Below are 17568 nucleotides of genomic sequence, written 5' to 3'. Positions count from 1 at the left end.
CTACAGCAACAGACACCAACAGATTATGCACAAAAAACAATTCTGAATGTAACAGCTGAAATTATACCAAAATATGAGGAATCTCTCAGGAGCTTGTCTGAGTGCACCGAGCCCAGCGTGTTATTCACTTCCACCCACACTGTCAAATACATATGATGGGGATACGTTTGCAGGTTGACCGTACAACTGCTTACAAGACGACCTGTAGAGCTGGTGTTAAATGACTCTAAAACAGTTCTAAAACAAAGACAATAGACACACAGTTGCTCTTAATTTGAATCACTTAAAACGTTTGACAGAAAAGTTCAAATAGAAAAATGTGAAACACTTTTAAAGGAAAAAGAAAAGAAACTTTAGTTTAGAAAGTTTAGAATTATTCATTGTGTTGTTACTTTTAATTATTTAAAGTTTTTTCTTTCAATTTATTGATTTTTTTTGCTAGTTTTCACTCTATGGCTTAGTTTTTTTCAGCATTTTCTAGTTTCAGTTCTTATTTTAGTTTGAGTATTTCAGGACTGATTTAAATGAGATCTTTTTAACAGTGTGACATTTCTCAGGGCCTTCGAGTGCCATCGCTGCCTAGTGGCATTTTCATGTTTAATGATGCGGATTGTAAATGTTTGAAATAAAAACCGTACTGTGCATCAAACACTAAATCTAACATAAAAGTCCAGAAGTTGCTGCTTGCAGCTATATTTATGATTGATTTATTTGATGATATGCATGTATTTTTATCAGTACTGAGTGGGTGTGATCCTGGATGGGAGACCTCCAGAAGAAAACTACGGTTGCTGAAAGTATACCATTCACTTCCATTGTATAAAAAAGGTGCAATGAAAGTGAATGATGAATGTGGCTAACATTCTGCCTAACATCTCATTTTGGCATTAAGACAACATGAGGGTAAGTACATAATTACAGATTTTTTTATGTTTTTATTTGGTTTTCGTTACTGATAATAACACTGGTATGTCCAATACTTACTGTTCTGAAGGGGAAATGTGGGCATAAAGAGTGTATGTGGTGTCGAGCAGTGGGTCCCGCGTTCCTGGATCCCAAGAACAATTTAATTTAGGGGAAATAGCCTTGCCTTCTTGCACAGCAATGCACGTAAGATTCTTCGGCACCAACGGTGGGTCTGAAAGTCATAAGAAAAGAAAAGGGCTGATTGCATTTAAAATTTTCTTAGAAATGCCTCTTTGGCAAATATTTTGTCAGCTTATCAAAATCCATTTGAAGAAGGAAAAATTGGCTGGCATTTTCCATTGCTCACCATAAAAGGGTTCAATTGTTTTTTTCCCCACATTTCTAAAAGAATAGTATAAAACCTGCACAAAATATCTTTAAGGGACAGTTATTCAAACAAACATTCTGTCACCATTTACCAATTCTAAGTCTCCTTAAGTCATACGATAGCTTGTGTGTGAGGAATAGTCCCACATTAAGAATAACTCTGTCTCTTATCCTTCACTGAAGTCTCTGAAATCTCAATATTCATTTATTTCAAATATAGTTTGTCAAGACACAATGCGATAGAACCAATGGCATTTGACAGTGATCTCAAACCTGGTGCCTTTATTGAACTGAACATGAGTGCTAATGAGATTTGAAAAGATCATAATTCAGCTACTAATGATTTAAACTTTTCCTCACACAAAGCTGCCGTGTCTCAGAATATATCTTCTTTTATGTTGCACATAAAATCATAAAGGTTTGGAAAGACATGAGGGTGAGCAAATGATGACAGAATTCTCATAGTTAGATGAACTTTCCAAGTTTTGTGTTCAAAACTAGAACCTGACTAGAGTAAAAGAATGAAAAATGCTTTAAACGAGAAAGCAACATTTGATGGGCTAGACACATTAAAACACTCACATCCTGCAATAAGGGAGATTCCGTAGAGACATGACGGTTCGTATGACAAGGACTTCTTAGCTGCACTGCATTTCAACCAGCCGTTCATGTTCCTGCTGATGTTAACTGTAACACTGACAGCGGTTTCATTGATTTTGACATAATTCTGCTTTGGAACACTTTTATTTTTGAACAACCATTCGATGTCGTCGGTGGTGTAGCGGGACCCCTTGAGCAGGTGACAGGTTGCATTGAACTCTTTTCCAACTTCAACTGTAATCGGCTGATCAGAGTCTGGAAGTATTTTGACACAGCTGCTGGACTGACCTATGTGGAGAAAACCGCACTGATCATCATAACAATTAACATGATATAAACATAGTTAATGGAACCATTCAGTGATTTTCAAATCCTCAGATGGGTCACAAGTTTTTTTTAAACTGTTATTTGACTGATTGCACAACTTACCTACAGCATACTGCAAATATATCACGATTAAGAGTAAATGAAATGAAGAGTCCATTGTAACCCCTAGATTGGAATCTGAAAAAAGAGCAGATAAGATATTCATGCTATACGTCCAAACACACTGTAAAAAAAAGATAAGTTGAGAAAACTGTTGAATGAAGTTACTTCACACAACAAAAATGTTAACTTTGCAATATAAAACAAGGAGGAGTTATTTTAAAAATAGGACCATGTGATATTTCAGTTTTTCCTTTTTTAATAAATGTGCAAAAATGTCAACAATTCTGTGTTTTTCTGTAAATATGGGGTGCTGTGCGTACAATAATGAGGAAAAAAAATGAACTTAAATGATTTTAGCAAATGGCTGCAATATAACAGAGTGAAAAATTTAAGGGGGTCTGAATACTTTCCGTACCCACTGTATAACTTCCTAGCTGATACTTAAATGATACTTCCATAGTCCAGCTTTGAGTGTACCATGGTTCTGTACAAGTTCATAAGAGTTGAGCTATCTGCTTCCCTTTTGGTTTTGGATAAAACCTTTAAAACATTTCTATTTTTAGTGATTTAATGTGAGGAATAAAAGACAGTTTGTTGTCAAAAGTGATACCAAGAAACCTGTTCTCTTTAACAACTTTAAACTCCATCCATAAATAGCTCTGGTTCATTGTGTAGCGAACGAAGCCGACATAAATGCATACAGATGGTTTTTGTTTGTGAGAACTTGAAACTGTTCTGTGTTGACCAGCAGTTTATTTTGTTTATATTCGATTGGATTTTTTGCTCAATAGAATTCATGTACTTGCTCTTGTAGCAAATATCATCTACGTATAAACTACAGAGGTCATCAGAACCAATGACTTTTGCAATGCTATTTATTTGAATACTGAAGAGGGTTACTGATAGGATACTTCCTTGTGTCCTTGTTTATGAAGGTTACCTACAAATCAAAGAAAACAGTTACAATGTGTCCTTTTCTGGTAAAGGCATCATGAATATATTTCAAGAAAATAAGTTGATCTGTAGTGCTTCGACCTTTCCTGAAACCACATTGGCCGTTACATATGTGGTGTTTAGATTCCAGAATCCAGAGCTCTTATATAGGCCTACATAGCTCTTGTATACACTGAAGCGGCAGTTTAAGATAAACCCAGACCAGCGAACGTCAAATAACTTTCGTCTGGTTAATACTTTTAAAGAAACATTTCCTTGGCCATAAATCCATAATGTCAAATCAAATGAAAGAAACAAGGTGAATATGAATAACACACATTTATTAAAACATAGAAGAACAACAAATAAGGAACAAGAAAACGGGACTCAGACCGAAACTCGGCATTAACATTTCACTTATAATTAGCAGCACAATTAACTTCAGCACAGGCTACAAAATAAATTATGTTATTGAAATATTGTAAAGTGGTCATATGAACTACACAAATGAACGTTTAAAAAATAATATGCAAAATCGAATAGCTCCGCAACGGATGGCGAAAAATGCGTAAAGAAGTCTAATATCTTTCACCATAGACCATGTTTAAATTTCGATGTTTCTGGCCAGAAATACCAATATATTCACTTTATCTGGTTTTAATAAGCTGCGGATTGGAGTAACTACACTACCCGCTGTGCTGAAGACCCGCTCTGATGGAGTACTGGTAGCACATAGATATTTCCGTGCTAATCTTGACATGAACGGAAATCTTTTGTCGTCCTCTTCCCCATCAATGGTCATTTCTGCCTCGACCTTTTGCTCATCAGTGAGCGTGGCTGCCCAAAGACGACATTTTTTTCTTAGGCGCAATATATTAAAAAGCCCGGATGAGTAGGCTACTAATTAGTTGGGCTAGTAAAATAACGAAATTATAGTTTTTCAGTAAAAAAAAATATATATATATCTATGTAAAGAGATATATTAAAATAAAAAGTGCTTAAAAGTGCACATCTCTTCTTAAGTGGAAGAAATATTTTTCCCCCTTACGTGCAACCTATTGGAAAGCGCGGATGATTCAGTTGGGATAGTAAAATAACGAAATTATAGTTTTTAAGTGGAAAATAGTATTTATGTAAAGACATATATTAAAATAAAAAGTGCACATCTCTTCTTAAGTGAAAGCTAAAAAAAAAAATGCTTCACGTGTCGTGCAACCTACTGATAAAGCGCCGACGAGTCATTAGTTGGGTTAGTAAAATAACGAAATTATAATTTGTCATATCATTTTTGAAAATTATATGAAATTATATAACCCGCCCCGCCCCGCCGACGATATCATCGTCCATCGCGATGTTTTACTGTCAACATCGTCAACTGCCAATTTAGGGGACATCGCCCAACCCTACTAAGCAACCAAATTGGTGACATGACGTTCGGCTACTTTGGATATTGTTAGCGTAGTTGAAGTTGCATTATCACAGCAGAAGGGTTGCTATCATGTCACAATAAGTAAGCAAGAATTTTGCAATTACAGACAGTGAATCTGAGACTTTTATTTGTTCTGTTTGTGTGTCTTATATTTGAGAGGGTTGTCACTCAATGCAGAGAAATAAGTAATAAAAAAGATACCAACGCACTATAGGCTATTGAAGGACTGGCTTTGGTAAGCTCGGACGTTATCGGTTCTGCTGTCGGTACTGGAGAAATTAAGAAAATACATTTATTATTGCTATAAAGAGAAAGTTATTTTATCTCGCCAGCCATTTCTATGTATAATAATATGAAACCATTTGTCTGTGATGCAATTTAGCTATTCGCAGTCAGAGAGAGAGAGAGAGAGAGATCTCGCGCACAGCGACCACAACAATAGCCCCGCTTAATGAGTGACAGAACTAAACATTCAAACGTAGCCTGGTTTAGATCTGTGATATTAGTCTGACTTTATTTTAGATTTCGCCTTCCAAAGATCATAAAAATTATATTTATACATAAGCTGCATTCTGTTTTGCACAACTTCCTTCCCTTCACAGCGGTGCACTGACATTTCTCCCTAAAACTCAAACTTAACGTCAGAATCAGCACGATCGGTGATTGTTGTAAAATGCAGTCTAGCTACTGTTGCTAAATTGCGGGGCGCGTTTAATAATAAAAAGAGCGCAAGAGATACTGTTCCCAAGGCGGCGCACACTCCGAAACACACCGCAACGAGACAAGCAAACTATAGGCTACTTTGGGTTTCATGTGCGCATCTAAACGATCAACTGTACACAAAAATATGTCAAAACGACCGGCTTGGAGATTCACTTAAACACAGTTTATGTCTTAAATGGACGTAGTTATGGAAATAGTTGGGAGAAAATATGGCGCATCAGGAGCCTATTGGACTCGGTCTTAAAGGGGAAGCAGTCTAATGAACATGCTGACGATTGAGACATTACTGCGAATCAAACAACAAAAGGCAAAGAGAAAATCACTTACAGCTCTTGAATGAATAACTTCTGCATTAATCTATCTATGATAAACTATGCAGTGTTATTTTACAATTGATTACTTTATTAGATTTCTTTTTAGACCACACCTGAACAGTAATGTTAGTAGACCTTCCTGAAATTAAATCACTGTGCCTATATAACGTTTATCTTTGTTTAATATATATATATATATTTTATATATATATATACAAAAAGAACCGTTAAGAATACCGTTGAAGTACCGGATCGATAAGTAGTATCGGTAAGATAGTAATACCATTAAAACCTTAACGATACCCATCCCTAGTTATGCCTGTGCTTCTCTTGGATGCTCTGAATATTGGATTACGTGTCTGGATTGCCCCTTAATTAAAGCTGCATTTGGATCTCAACCTTCGTGTCTCGGAGCAGTTCGTAACACCTGCTTTGTTTATTTAATATATTCGTTATACATTATTTATACAATATGTTTTTACATTATACATTTTGAATTTAAGTGTACAAGTGCAGATTGGTCAAGTGTTCAATAAATTTATTTGTTGAGATATTTTGTCTATCTTAAGTAATTATTTGTGTTACATTTAATCTTTCAAATAAAAGGTTCAAATAAGAGGTTAAAAACAAGCAAATACCGACCAAAATAAATCGGCAGCATTAATCGGCCAACGGCCGACCCGGATTTCAAAAGATCGGCATCGGCCTGAAAAGACCCATATCGGTCGACCTCTAGTGGTAATGCACTCAGTGAGCCACTTGATAAGATGCAAGGATTTTTAATTTGCCATCTTTGTACATTTGTTTCTTCCTCTCTGCCTTTGATGGTTACAATGACTGGGAAATGGTCACTTCCACAGAAGTCATGACAAACTTTCCATGATAGGTCTAAAAAATTATTCAGGCTGACAAATTGTTAGGTCAATTGCAGAGTACGTTCCATGTCCTGGATGTAAATAGGTATTCAATATTTATTTAAAAGATATAAGGTGTGGTTATCTATAAAATCTTCTTTCCTTTTGTGTTACAGTGATTACTGCCCCACAAAGTGTTATGACTATTAAAATCTCCCATGAGAATAAAAGGAGATGGGAGCTGAGCAATAAGGTCTGCCAAATGCATAAATGTAAATGTAAATGTAAATGTAAGGTGATCTATGTCCATATGTGTCAAGTTTAAATTTGGAGGAATGTAGATAGAGACAACTGTAATGGTGTTCTGGCGTTCTGCTGTTGCTATTAATATTTATATGACTATGGATCACATCTTTTCTTATTAAAATGGCTGTACAACCGGAATCCCGCTTGTCATTGGGACTGAAAGTGTTAAAACTTGTAAAATTTTTAAAAGAGAGGTAATTGTGTTTCTTGAAGACATATGGCTACAGGGTTAATAATTGCAGTTAGATGCTGCAGCTCCAAAAATTTGCCCTGATACCACGACAGATCCATTGGATGATAGAATTTTCCATAACCTATTAGGGAGAATAAGAATCGTTTTCTTGGTTCTGCCTTTAGGGAATGCACTTCTACTATGGTGTTCATTCTCTTTCATTTCCACATCTTTTTTTTGTTCTGTCTTTGAGGTTTCGTCTTGGATACATTTGATTATGAAGAACTTGCCTCACTGTTTATACCTTAAACACACTGCATGAAAACTAAGAACCAGTAGCATGTATTGTGTTTGTTACGTTCCAGAACATTATTTGTTTTGTGAATGTTGAGTGCATACATGTTTGCCTGTCTGCTTTGTTTTCTGCTCTCCTAAGATGGAGTAGTGGCACCTGATGTTAATCAACACGCCTGAGTGTCTGTGTCTTCTTATTGGCGACTGTGGCCATGTGCTCTGATATAAAAGTTGACCAGTTTGCAGTTATGGGAGAGACATTTTCCCTGCGGTCTCTCTTACTGGGTCCCTTTCTCCTGTCGCAGACATGGGATAATTTCTTCTTGTTTATATGTACAGTATGAGGTATTGTAGTTGAGTTATTGCAAGGGAGTTTTGTTGCACTATTTGTAATTGGGTGTTCATTATTATCCCTGAGTGCAGGGCATTGTATTATCATATGATGTCTTATTTAATGAGTTTATTTTAAGGAAGCTGTAGGGAGGTGGGCGCCAAATTATTTTGTATAACTTTTTTTTCTCCTGTTTATGGTTAGAGAGGGAGTAGGGTTTAGTATGGTCTTTTGCATGTTTGTTTTGTATATAGATTATTTAAAAGCACAGGTGGACAGCTTTTAGACAGATCGGGTATCAAAAAGGTCCAGAATGCAGGTGAAGCAGGGGCTGTTCTGGAAGCCAGTCGTCGTCGGAAAATGGTGATGATCGCTGCAGATGAGTTTAGCCTCCGTGTATCCTGCTTATCCGTGGATTGATTCTCAGTTTAATGTTACTGATCCCACTCATATAAAAGGGCATATTCTAGATCTTGTCTTTAGCTTTGGTTTACATATCAGCTCTGTTTTGAGGACCTCTGTATCTCAGATCATAATCTTATTTCATTTGACCTGCACTTTAATCTAAACTCATCATGTGGTAGTCGGGTAATTCATTCTCGCATCCAAAATAACCAGTCTGCAGAAAAATGTTCTGCTGCTTTTGAAAATACCTCCATTATTATGTCACATATTAATGTCGATGTTCAAATACAATCCTTTAATAAATACTGCTATTCAATCTTGGATGAAGTTGCTCCTATGAAATCTAGAGCAGCTCCTTCGATCAATTCCACCCCCTGGATGAACGATAATATTCATTCTTTTAAACGGATGTGTCGTAAAACTGAGTAGTTGTGGAAATCTACTAATTTACTAGTTCACTATCAGCATTTAAAAGAACTCTTAATGGATTTGAATAGCTTATTATGGATGCCAGAATTAAATACTTCTCCAATCTTATATCTAATAGCAGACGCAATCCCAAAATTCAGTTTGACACCATAAATAACATTGTCTCTCCTCTATCACCGGCTTTTCAAATCTCTTCAGTTGATGAGTGCCACAGTTTACTGTCTTTTTTCATGACTAAAATAAACAATATACGAGATAACATTATTCCCTCTCATTCCCTTAAAATACCTTGTCTCTCCAGGCCAATAATCCTGGAGATTTTTTCTCCTATAACATTAGATCTTACCAAACTGGTTAGTTCTATGAAAATTTCCACCAGCTCTCTTGATGTGGTACCAACTGCTCTGTTCAAAAATGTAATTGACACTATTGGTCCTTGTGTGCTGTCTATAATTAATAATTCACTGATATCTGGATATGTTCCAATTTATTTAAAAAAAAGCTGCTGTTCAACCACTTCTTAAAAAAACTAATCTGGATCCATCTTTGCCCCCAAAACTATAGGCCTATTTCTAAGTTACCATTTGTGGCTAAGGTTTTGGAAAAAGTGGTGCTAATCAACTAACAGCTGTTTGGCATGCCTATAATGCATTTGACAAATTTCAATCTGGCTTCCGTCGGTTGCACTCTACTGAAACTGCTCTCCTTAGAGTTTAAAATGATTTGTTAATGCAAGGTGATGCAGGTAAATGTTCTGTACTGATTCTTTTAGATCTTACAGCTGCTTTTGACACTGTCGATCACTGTATATTAGTGGAAAGGCTTAGAAAAGGTGTTGGTATCTCTGGAACAGCCTTGAGGTGGTTCTCATCATACTTATCTGATAGGTCTTTTTCAGTCAGAGTTCAAAATGATGTCTCAACAACAGCATATGTGTCCTGTGGTGTTCCCCAGGGCTCCGTTTTGGCCCCATTGCTTTTTGCACTTTATTTGTTGCCTTTAGGGCAATTAATAAGTACATTTCCGGGAGTATGTTATCACTGTTATGCAGATGACATTCAACTATATATTTCTTTTAAGCCTTAAGAAGTAACTAAATTGTCTATTATTATAAATTGTAGGGATGTCCCGATACCACTTTTTCCAACTTCCGATCCGATTCCGATATCGGAAATCTCAGTATTGGCCGATACCGATACCGATCCGATACAGTGTTGTTTTTTCACATAATCAGTTTATAATATCTTTACAGTATTGTGTGGAAATAATTGGGTGTACTCTTTAATAGGCTATGTAAAGAGTTAATGTGTTAACTACACATTATTTCAATATAAATGTATAGCTTAAGAAACACTTTATTATTAACTAGCATACTGGCACTCCCTGAGTTCTGATTACACGCACCTGCATATCATTAGTGGCTAATCAATGACTGCATAAATAAATACCCCGCTTTCGCACGCGCTCACTCACTCACTCACTCACTCTCTCACACACACACACACACACACACACACACACACACACACACACACACACACACACACACACACACACACACACACACACACACACACACACACACACACACACACACACACACACACTCACTTTCTCACTCTGTGCCTGTTCTCATTGATAGTATTTCTGAGACTCCAGAACTTTCTACTATGTCAATCATGTGTCTTCATTATTGCCTGCATGTATCATAAAATTGTTTTGAGTTATCTCTTTCATCATATCTATACACTGTCTGGATATTACTTACCTGCTGTTTGCCACTCTGCTTAACTGAATTTACTCACAATGTTTACATCACTGTTTCAATCCTCTGCTCAATAAACCCTGCAGAGTTCATATCTCTGCCTCTCCATGAGTCTCCCGTGACAGCTTTAACTTTTAAACCCTCACCCTTTTTATTCACAGTTTAATTCGCTTCTTAATTAAATTCTGGTTAAATGCACCTCCAGCAGCCTTTCTAAGTCCATATTATAAGTGAACCGAACTGCTGAGCATCTACATCTGAGATGTTCGTTTGTAGCGCACAAATATTGTGCACGGGTGAAGGCTATAAATAGCCGTGCGCGTGTGTGTAAAAGCACCATTCACTACCACGCTGAAGCTGCGCGTGCAAGAACATATATGTTTACTTATTAAACACAGCCTATTGCAATTCACAGAGCTATCGCGTGGCTTCAAGTGGCTTTGAATAAAATGCACTAGTCATATGAACCGCTTTAATGGTGTTTTAACAGTTCTTTTATGTCATTTTTTAAGCTTGACAGTAACGAACATGACTAACACAGAGTATCGGATTTGGGTCGGGCTCGTCGGACCGATACCCGATCCGTCTAAAAACGTCAGTATCGATGCGATACCGATCTAGGTATCGGATCGGGACATCCCTAATAAATTGCATAAACTCTATAAAAGATTGGATGGCTGAAAACTACTTGCAGTTAAATGCAGAAAAAACAGAAGTTCTTATCTCTTCTCCTGCTGGTGTTCTCACAAAGATGATGGAAACTCTTGGTCCTTTATCTCATTTAGTTAAGCCTACCCTTTGAAATTTTGGTGTTTAAATGGGGCAGACCTTGAGCCTTAATCAGCATGTAAATTCTCTTGTGCGTACTTGTTTTTATCAGTTGAGAAATATTGCTAAACTAAGGCCAACTGTGTCCATAGTAGAAATGGAGATGATTATACATGCGTTCTTTCCTCTCACCTTGATTATTGCAGTTCTCTTTTTACTTTATCTTAATGCTGCATCCTTGAAATGATTACAAGTGGTTCAAAATGCTGCTGCCAAACTTTTAACTAAGTCATCAAAGAGATCACATGTAACACCAATTTTAATTTCTTTACATTGGCTCCCAGTACAATTTAGAAATCAATTAAAAATTCTTGTGATGGTGTTTAGAGCATTGAAGAGTCAAGCTCCTGCTTATATAAAAGAGTTGTTGCAACCTCATAACTCCAGTAGGAATCTGAGATCTTCGGAACAGGTCTTGTTATCTGTTCCTCGCTCTAGACTAAAGACTAAAGGTGATGCGCCTTGGAGGTTAGTGCTCCCAAATTGTGGAATGCTCTCCCTTTGGATTTAAGATCTGTGGACTTTGTGGTCATTTTTAAAATTGGTTTTATCTAATTTGTTGTGTTTTTTTATATATGCTGCTTTGGTTTTATATTGTGAATGTAAGCACTTTGTGACATCTGTACTAGAAAGGTGCTATAGAAATAAAAATGACTTGCTTATTTTAATGATGCAATATTTCAGCACTACTAAAGAAGCACATCTCAGATGTAGATGCTCAATAGTTCGGTTCACTTATAATATGCTTTTAGAACGGCATTGGAGGAGCATTTTACCAGAATTTTAAGAAGCAAATTAAAGTACTGTGAACTTGCCTACAAACAGACACATACAGGAATTCCTGGAGAGTTCAAAATGTCAAAATAAAAGCGTGAAGGTTTAAAAAGTGCACGATTTAAATATATTACTGTTGTATTTAAAATTAAAGGCCAATAATATTAATAACAATTTATAATTATTATTATTATTGTCATCATTAGTATTTGTTTACAATAACTGTGAATGAAAAATGGACTGATGTCTTACAACTAAATTGAACAAAAAAAAAGAGATCTGAATCCTTTAAAGTCCGCAAAAATAAAATACTTGTTTCTTTTCTACTGAAGACTTGAAGACTGGAATTACTGTTAATAATAAAGTTTTTCTTAATAAGCTATACATTTATATGAAATAATGTGTAATTAGAGGTTTGTGTGGTATCGGTGCATCCCTAGTTTATGTGTGTGTGAAGCAGATGAACAGAGCGGCACCTCTTGTTAATTCTGTAGCATGCAGCGCATGTGACTATATTACTTAATTTAATTACATCCTTCTGCTGTTTAATGATCACATTTGGCCATATCCTGAGGTTTTTTATTTTCAATTTATCATTGATTTCATCTCAAAACTGTCACATCTCATATACTTTTGCTAATGACAGCATACAACAAGATGATATTGTACTAGTGTTGTCACGGTACCAAAATTTCAGTAGTCGGTACCATTTTCGGTACCAAAGCAAAAACAGGTTACTAAACAACACTCTTTTAATAACAAAGTCTACAAAACATTAGCAGCAGAACTAAGAACAGAAATATGCCATTGAGCAACACTTTAATTTAAATATATTATTTTTGAATTATAACAAAACTGTACAATGTATGCTTAAAGTATTTTTGAACACTTATATAAGATTTGCTTCAACTTTTACTTTAAGTTTTTACCAAGTACAAAAAAAAACCTAAATAAACAAGCATACAATAGAATGAATAAAATACAATTTCCAAACTAATGTGCAAAAAGTGCTCTCGTATGAATAAAGCTGCATATTGCCATTTTTCTTCATAATAAGAAATGCACAGTGACATATATTATGATTAAATAAGTTGCGAGCAATCGCGTTCTAATCTAGCTGCAGACTCATCCCTCGAGAGCGTCCCCGAGGCAGAGTCTCTCTCAGCCGGGTACAGTTTCAATTTACAGTTACCTGGGGATCCACATACCCCCATCATTAGAAGTTAATCAAAGATATTTGTAAAGACCTGCAGCGATGGTCAGCCCCCTATCCTTCCTAGGCCGTATAGAAAGCATATGCATGAATGTGCTACCAAGACTTCTATACCTATTTCAGAGCCTGCCTTTTGGACAGAGGCCAAGAATAAAATAAACAACTCTTCAGACTATAAAACTATAAAGACTGAAGGGCTGATAGGTCTCAAGTATTGCTGCTGGGCAGCGCAAATAAAACCCATTGGGAAATGGATGAAGGATTATGTCGATACACACTGGCTAAGCAAACAGAAAACATTTTGCCAGCATCCCATGTCCTCACTACCCTTTGTAGACACCACCCTGAAAGTACTGAAATGGGTAATGGGCAAGGGCCAATCTAAAAACATTGAATAAAATACAATCGTCATTAAAATGTACTCACTCCACATAGGTTTAAAAAAACTGTAAAATCTTTGGTCAAAACCAATCCCTTGTAAACAAATCGTGCTGCACTTCTGGTTGTATCAAGTTAGTTCTTGCGTGAACATGCCAACGAGCTTATGTTAGGCGGAGGGAACCGAGTCATGTTGTGGACAGGCATCAGAGCGACCAGAAAACTTGCCAGCAAACAGTAAAACATTCTCTTTCAGAATAGCTTATTCATGCAAAGCGTACTGGGAACTTGCAAACCCTGGCAACATTTGGGCAAATATTGTGGTTTTTTTTTTTTTTTTTATGTAGATTGATTTTAAATTCCTTTTTCCATGAATGTCACCAAGTATGTGCATCAACTCCAAAATGCTCATAGGGCAATAATAATTTGTTGGATTTATGGTCCATGCTGTCCCTAGTACTGCCTCTTTATGGAAATCAGATGAGATCTGTGTCTATATGCAGATTCATTTGATTAAATAATATTACTACATTATATAGTGCTTATCGGAGTATTAATGTTTATTCAAAAAGTCAGACATGTCTTATAAATAATGCTATAATATAATGTTAGGGCATTGACAAATATACTAATGAACATTTCTGGTTGTGGATGTATTATTATAGAATAGAAATCCTTTATTTTGGTCACACATTATACACAGTTTTTTTTTATTTTTGCATATATACAGTGAAATTGATTAGTTTTCACATATTCCAGCTAAGCTGGGGTCAGAGTGCAAGGTCAGCCATGATACGGCGCCACTGGAGCAGATAGGGTTAAGGGCCTTGCTCAAGGGCCCAACAGTGGCATCTTGGTGGTGCTGGGGCTTGAACCACCGACTTTCTGGTCAGTAACCCTGAGCCTCAACCACTGAGCCACCACTTTTTATTTTATTTATATTATTATATTATATATTATATATATTATATTATGGGGATGCACAATATATTGATGACAAACTGCTTTTTTATTTATTACCTGACTGGACATGCCAATATTGCAAACAGATGACGTTCGACCATATTTCAACAGAACTAAATAGTTACCCATCTTTTCTACTCAACATTATAATGTAACATTATAACTGTTTTGATGTGTGATTTTACTCGAAGAATACTAAATTCTATATTGAAACGTTTACTGTGAATGCCGTTTATTGTTCTTTTAAATGAGCAGCCTGAATTTATACATTTATAATTTATTTACATTTATAATATCGGATATCTATTACAATTCACAACACATAAAAAAAAAAAAATCACAAAAACTACACCTACAAAAGACTATAATCGTATAGTATATATAGTTTACATTACAATCGTCAGATTGCAAACATTTGATTAATTGAAATGGCACAAGCAAAATGAAAAACAAGCTCAACAAAATGATTAACATAGTAAGCTCATTTCATTTGCTAGTATTACCAAGCGCAATAAGTGTATTAATGTAATAAAATGATGTAATAAACACAGAAACATGATCACTGCAAAGTGTGATCTATAACGTGAACCATACAGAAAACAAAACTAACAAACGATATCACGGAGTTCACAAGAGAGGCTGAACATCACACCTAATATCAGTGATATTGTAATGTTTTCTTACCATAAGAGTGTCATCACATCATGCGAGTTACTTTCTATTTTATCATCTGAAAAACATCGCAGAAGCTCATGGCGACTTGTCTCACAGCTCGTCCTGTGTCGGGGATTTCCGGTCTGATCTGAACACACACACTGAACGCGTGTGGATTTCCCTAAACCTCGCGCTCACTATCACTCAAGACAGTTCCTGTCTGCTACAGATCGAAGTATTCTGAGTATGCGCACAGTAAAAACGATCGGTCTTCTGAACTCCTCTCGTGATTGGTCACCAGAGATGTCAGTTATTCAAATATGTCCTGTGATTCATAATCTATTTCATTTCCAGTTAGTCTCCGCCCACTACCCCGAAAGAGCTGTAAAATGATCTTTATTCAGCCAATAGCAGCTCTTGTGGCTTAAGTTTATTTACATGGGGAACAGGACAAAAATGAGCGAGAACGCTTTCTCTTTTTGTTATTACACTTATGTTTTTATGAAAACTGTGCGGTAAAATGTATATGTAGCTCTACATCTTTATTGTTGTTATCAAACAGTGTTGCGTAATTCTGAGAATTTTATTGGAATGGCCACGCCCTTTGTTGGAAAATGTCTTTGCTTTTGTTCAGGATGTGTTTCGACTGGTGAGAGAAAATAAATCAGTTTCTAAATGACTCCCATCAGTGCTTAACCATAAGTAGCCTATATTGGTCATTCCCGTAATATAAAGGAAGAACTACAAATGGAAAAGTGCGGTAAAGTCAGTTTTATATTTGATATTCGCCACAATACCCATTAAACTCTTCGTGCAAATCACATTTTCAAGCCAAACCAACTTGGACATGCATGAATTAGTTTTCTTTGCCTAGCACAAAGCTGAATTTAAAAAAAATAGTTTTTTTTTAATATATCAATTTGATTAGCCCTATAAATTAATTAAACAATTTAACCATTTGATATTATGACATCACAACAAATATGAAATGTTGTTAAAAACATCCCTTTCATGACACAAGACTCTGTTTGTGGAATTTACATTCTATATGTGTTCAAATAAATATAGTGTAAATGTATTTAATATTCTAATTCCATTAAACTCAATGACCGTTTGATCTAGAGACATGAAACCAACTGTAAAACACTGAATATTATTCTTTATAGAGCACAAGACTTGTTTTTGGGAGTACACATCGAGTACTCTTTATACAGACTAAATTATTCCTATAAATCTATTAAACTCAATGACCGTTTGACCTAGTGGACTCAAACCCAATGGCAAAACATTCTTATTACAAGAAGTTTCAAGATAATGAAGAGTGCTGGCAAAAAAAAAAAAAAAAGAGAGACTTTTTTTTGTTAGTTATTGTTCAAATCCAAAATGACTTTTTTCAGTAGTTGTGCAAAATAAATAGGAAAATAATGATAGAACATCTGAAATTACAGTATAAGTTTAAAAAAAAAAAAATAATAATAAGAAGAAATATTATATATATTTTCTCTATTTTTTTCCTCTTGTCCTGTGCTATGTTTTATTTACTTTTGTAATGCACAGGACACAAATGTTGATTGTTTGTCTGGGACATGTCATGAAACCAGTGTTCACAGCTATCACACTGAATCTGAAACAAAAAAACATAGAAAAACAAGAAACAATAGTTAACACATGCAAAGAGAGAATATAGCACACAGGTCTAAAAGTCTAAACTACAATTGTATTTAAAAAAAATGATCAAAACAGTATCAAAACAAGTTTTTACTCCTTAACAACAGTGATGCCAAGAGCTCATTAACGTTTACGTTAAGTAGTTATTTTCAGATGGTTTTATCTAACACCAGTTCAGTACATTTACTGGAGGAACAGTCTCTTTGCAGCAACTACAGGTTATGTGTCTAGCTCCAGACCAGAATGGTGATGGCTCATATCTCACTCATTATGCGACTTTGAACCAGCAACCTTATGGTTACCAGTCCTGAGCTTTAGACACTGTCACATTAACACCCTGAAATTTACCCAGTTAGTGACTGTTGCTGCTCTCCCCGACTTTCTTGAAAGTTCTTGTAGTCCACAAACAGCACAGTATTCTTCTTTCGAATTTAACAAGAAAATGGTACAAATGTACTATTTTGGGGCATATTTTATTACTGTTGTGTGAAAATTGTTTTACATTTTATCATCACAATACCTGAGGAAGAGTGCAAACTCTGAGCCATTTCTGTCCAGAGCTTTGAAATGGATCTTTTTGAGGTATTGATGCAAAAGGCCTCAGGAATACACTACCGTATATATATAAAAAAAAGTTTTGAGGCACACTCATTTTTTATTATAATTTATTTTTTTATCCACATTTTAGAATAATAGTAAAGTCTGCGGAATAACATAAATTGAACTATGGGAATTATGTTGTGACTAAACAAAATCCAAAATAAATCAAAACGGTGTTAAATTTTAGCATCTTCAAAGTAGTCACCCCTATAG

At 35.6% G+C, this 17568-nt stretch overlaps 1 protein-coding gene across 1 annotated transcript in view; it reads right to left on the bottom strand.

Annotated features, from left to right (window-relative positions):
• LOC127636499 (interleukin-6 receptor subunit beta-like) overlaps positions 1-15264 on the bottom strand; it is a 40141-nt gene extending 24877 nt beyond the window's left edge. Inside the window, exons 1-5 of the mRNA XM_052116993.1 lie at positions 15118-15264; positions 2323-2397; positions 1876-2181; positions 985-1138; positions 68-237 (exon numbers count right to left, since the gene is read on the bottom strand). Coding sequence (XP_051972953.1) covers positions 68-237; positions 985-1138; positions 1876-2181; positions 2323-2377 — 685 coding nt within the window. The 5' untranslated portion in view covers positions 2378-2397; positions 15118-15264. The remainder of the gene's footprint in view (positions 1-67; positions 238-984; positions 1139-1875; positions 2182-2322; positions 2398-15117) is intronic.
• Between the last annotated feature and the right edge of the window lie 2304 nt (positions 15265-17568).

Source organism: Xyrauchen texanus, chromosome 44, assembly GCF_025860055.1.
Source record: "Xyrauchen texanus isolate HMW12.3.18 chromosome 44, RBS_HiC_50CHRs, whole genome shotgun sequence".
NCBI lineage: Eukaryota > Metazoa > Chordata > Actinopteri > Cypriniformes > Catostomidae > Xyrauchen > Xyrauchen texanus.
The sequence above is the reverse complement of the archived record's forward strand: the minus strand, read 5'-3'. Positions and strand labels throughout refer to the sequence as shown.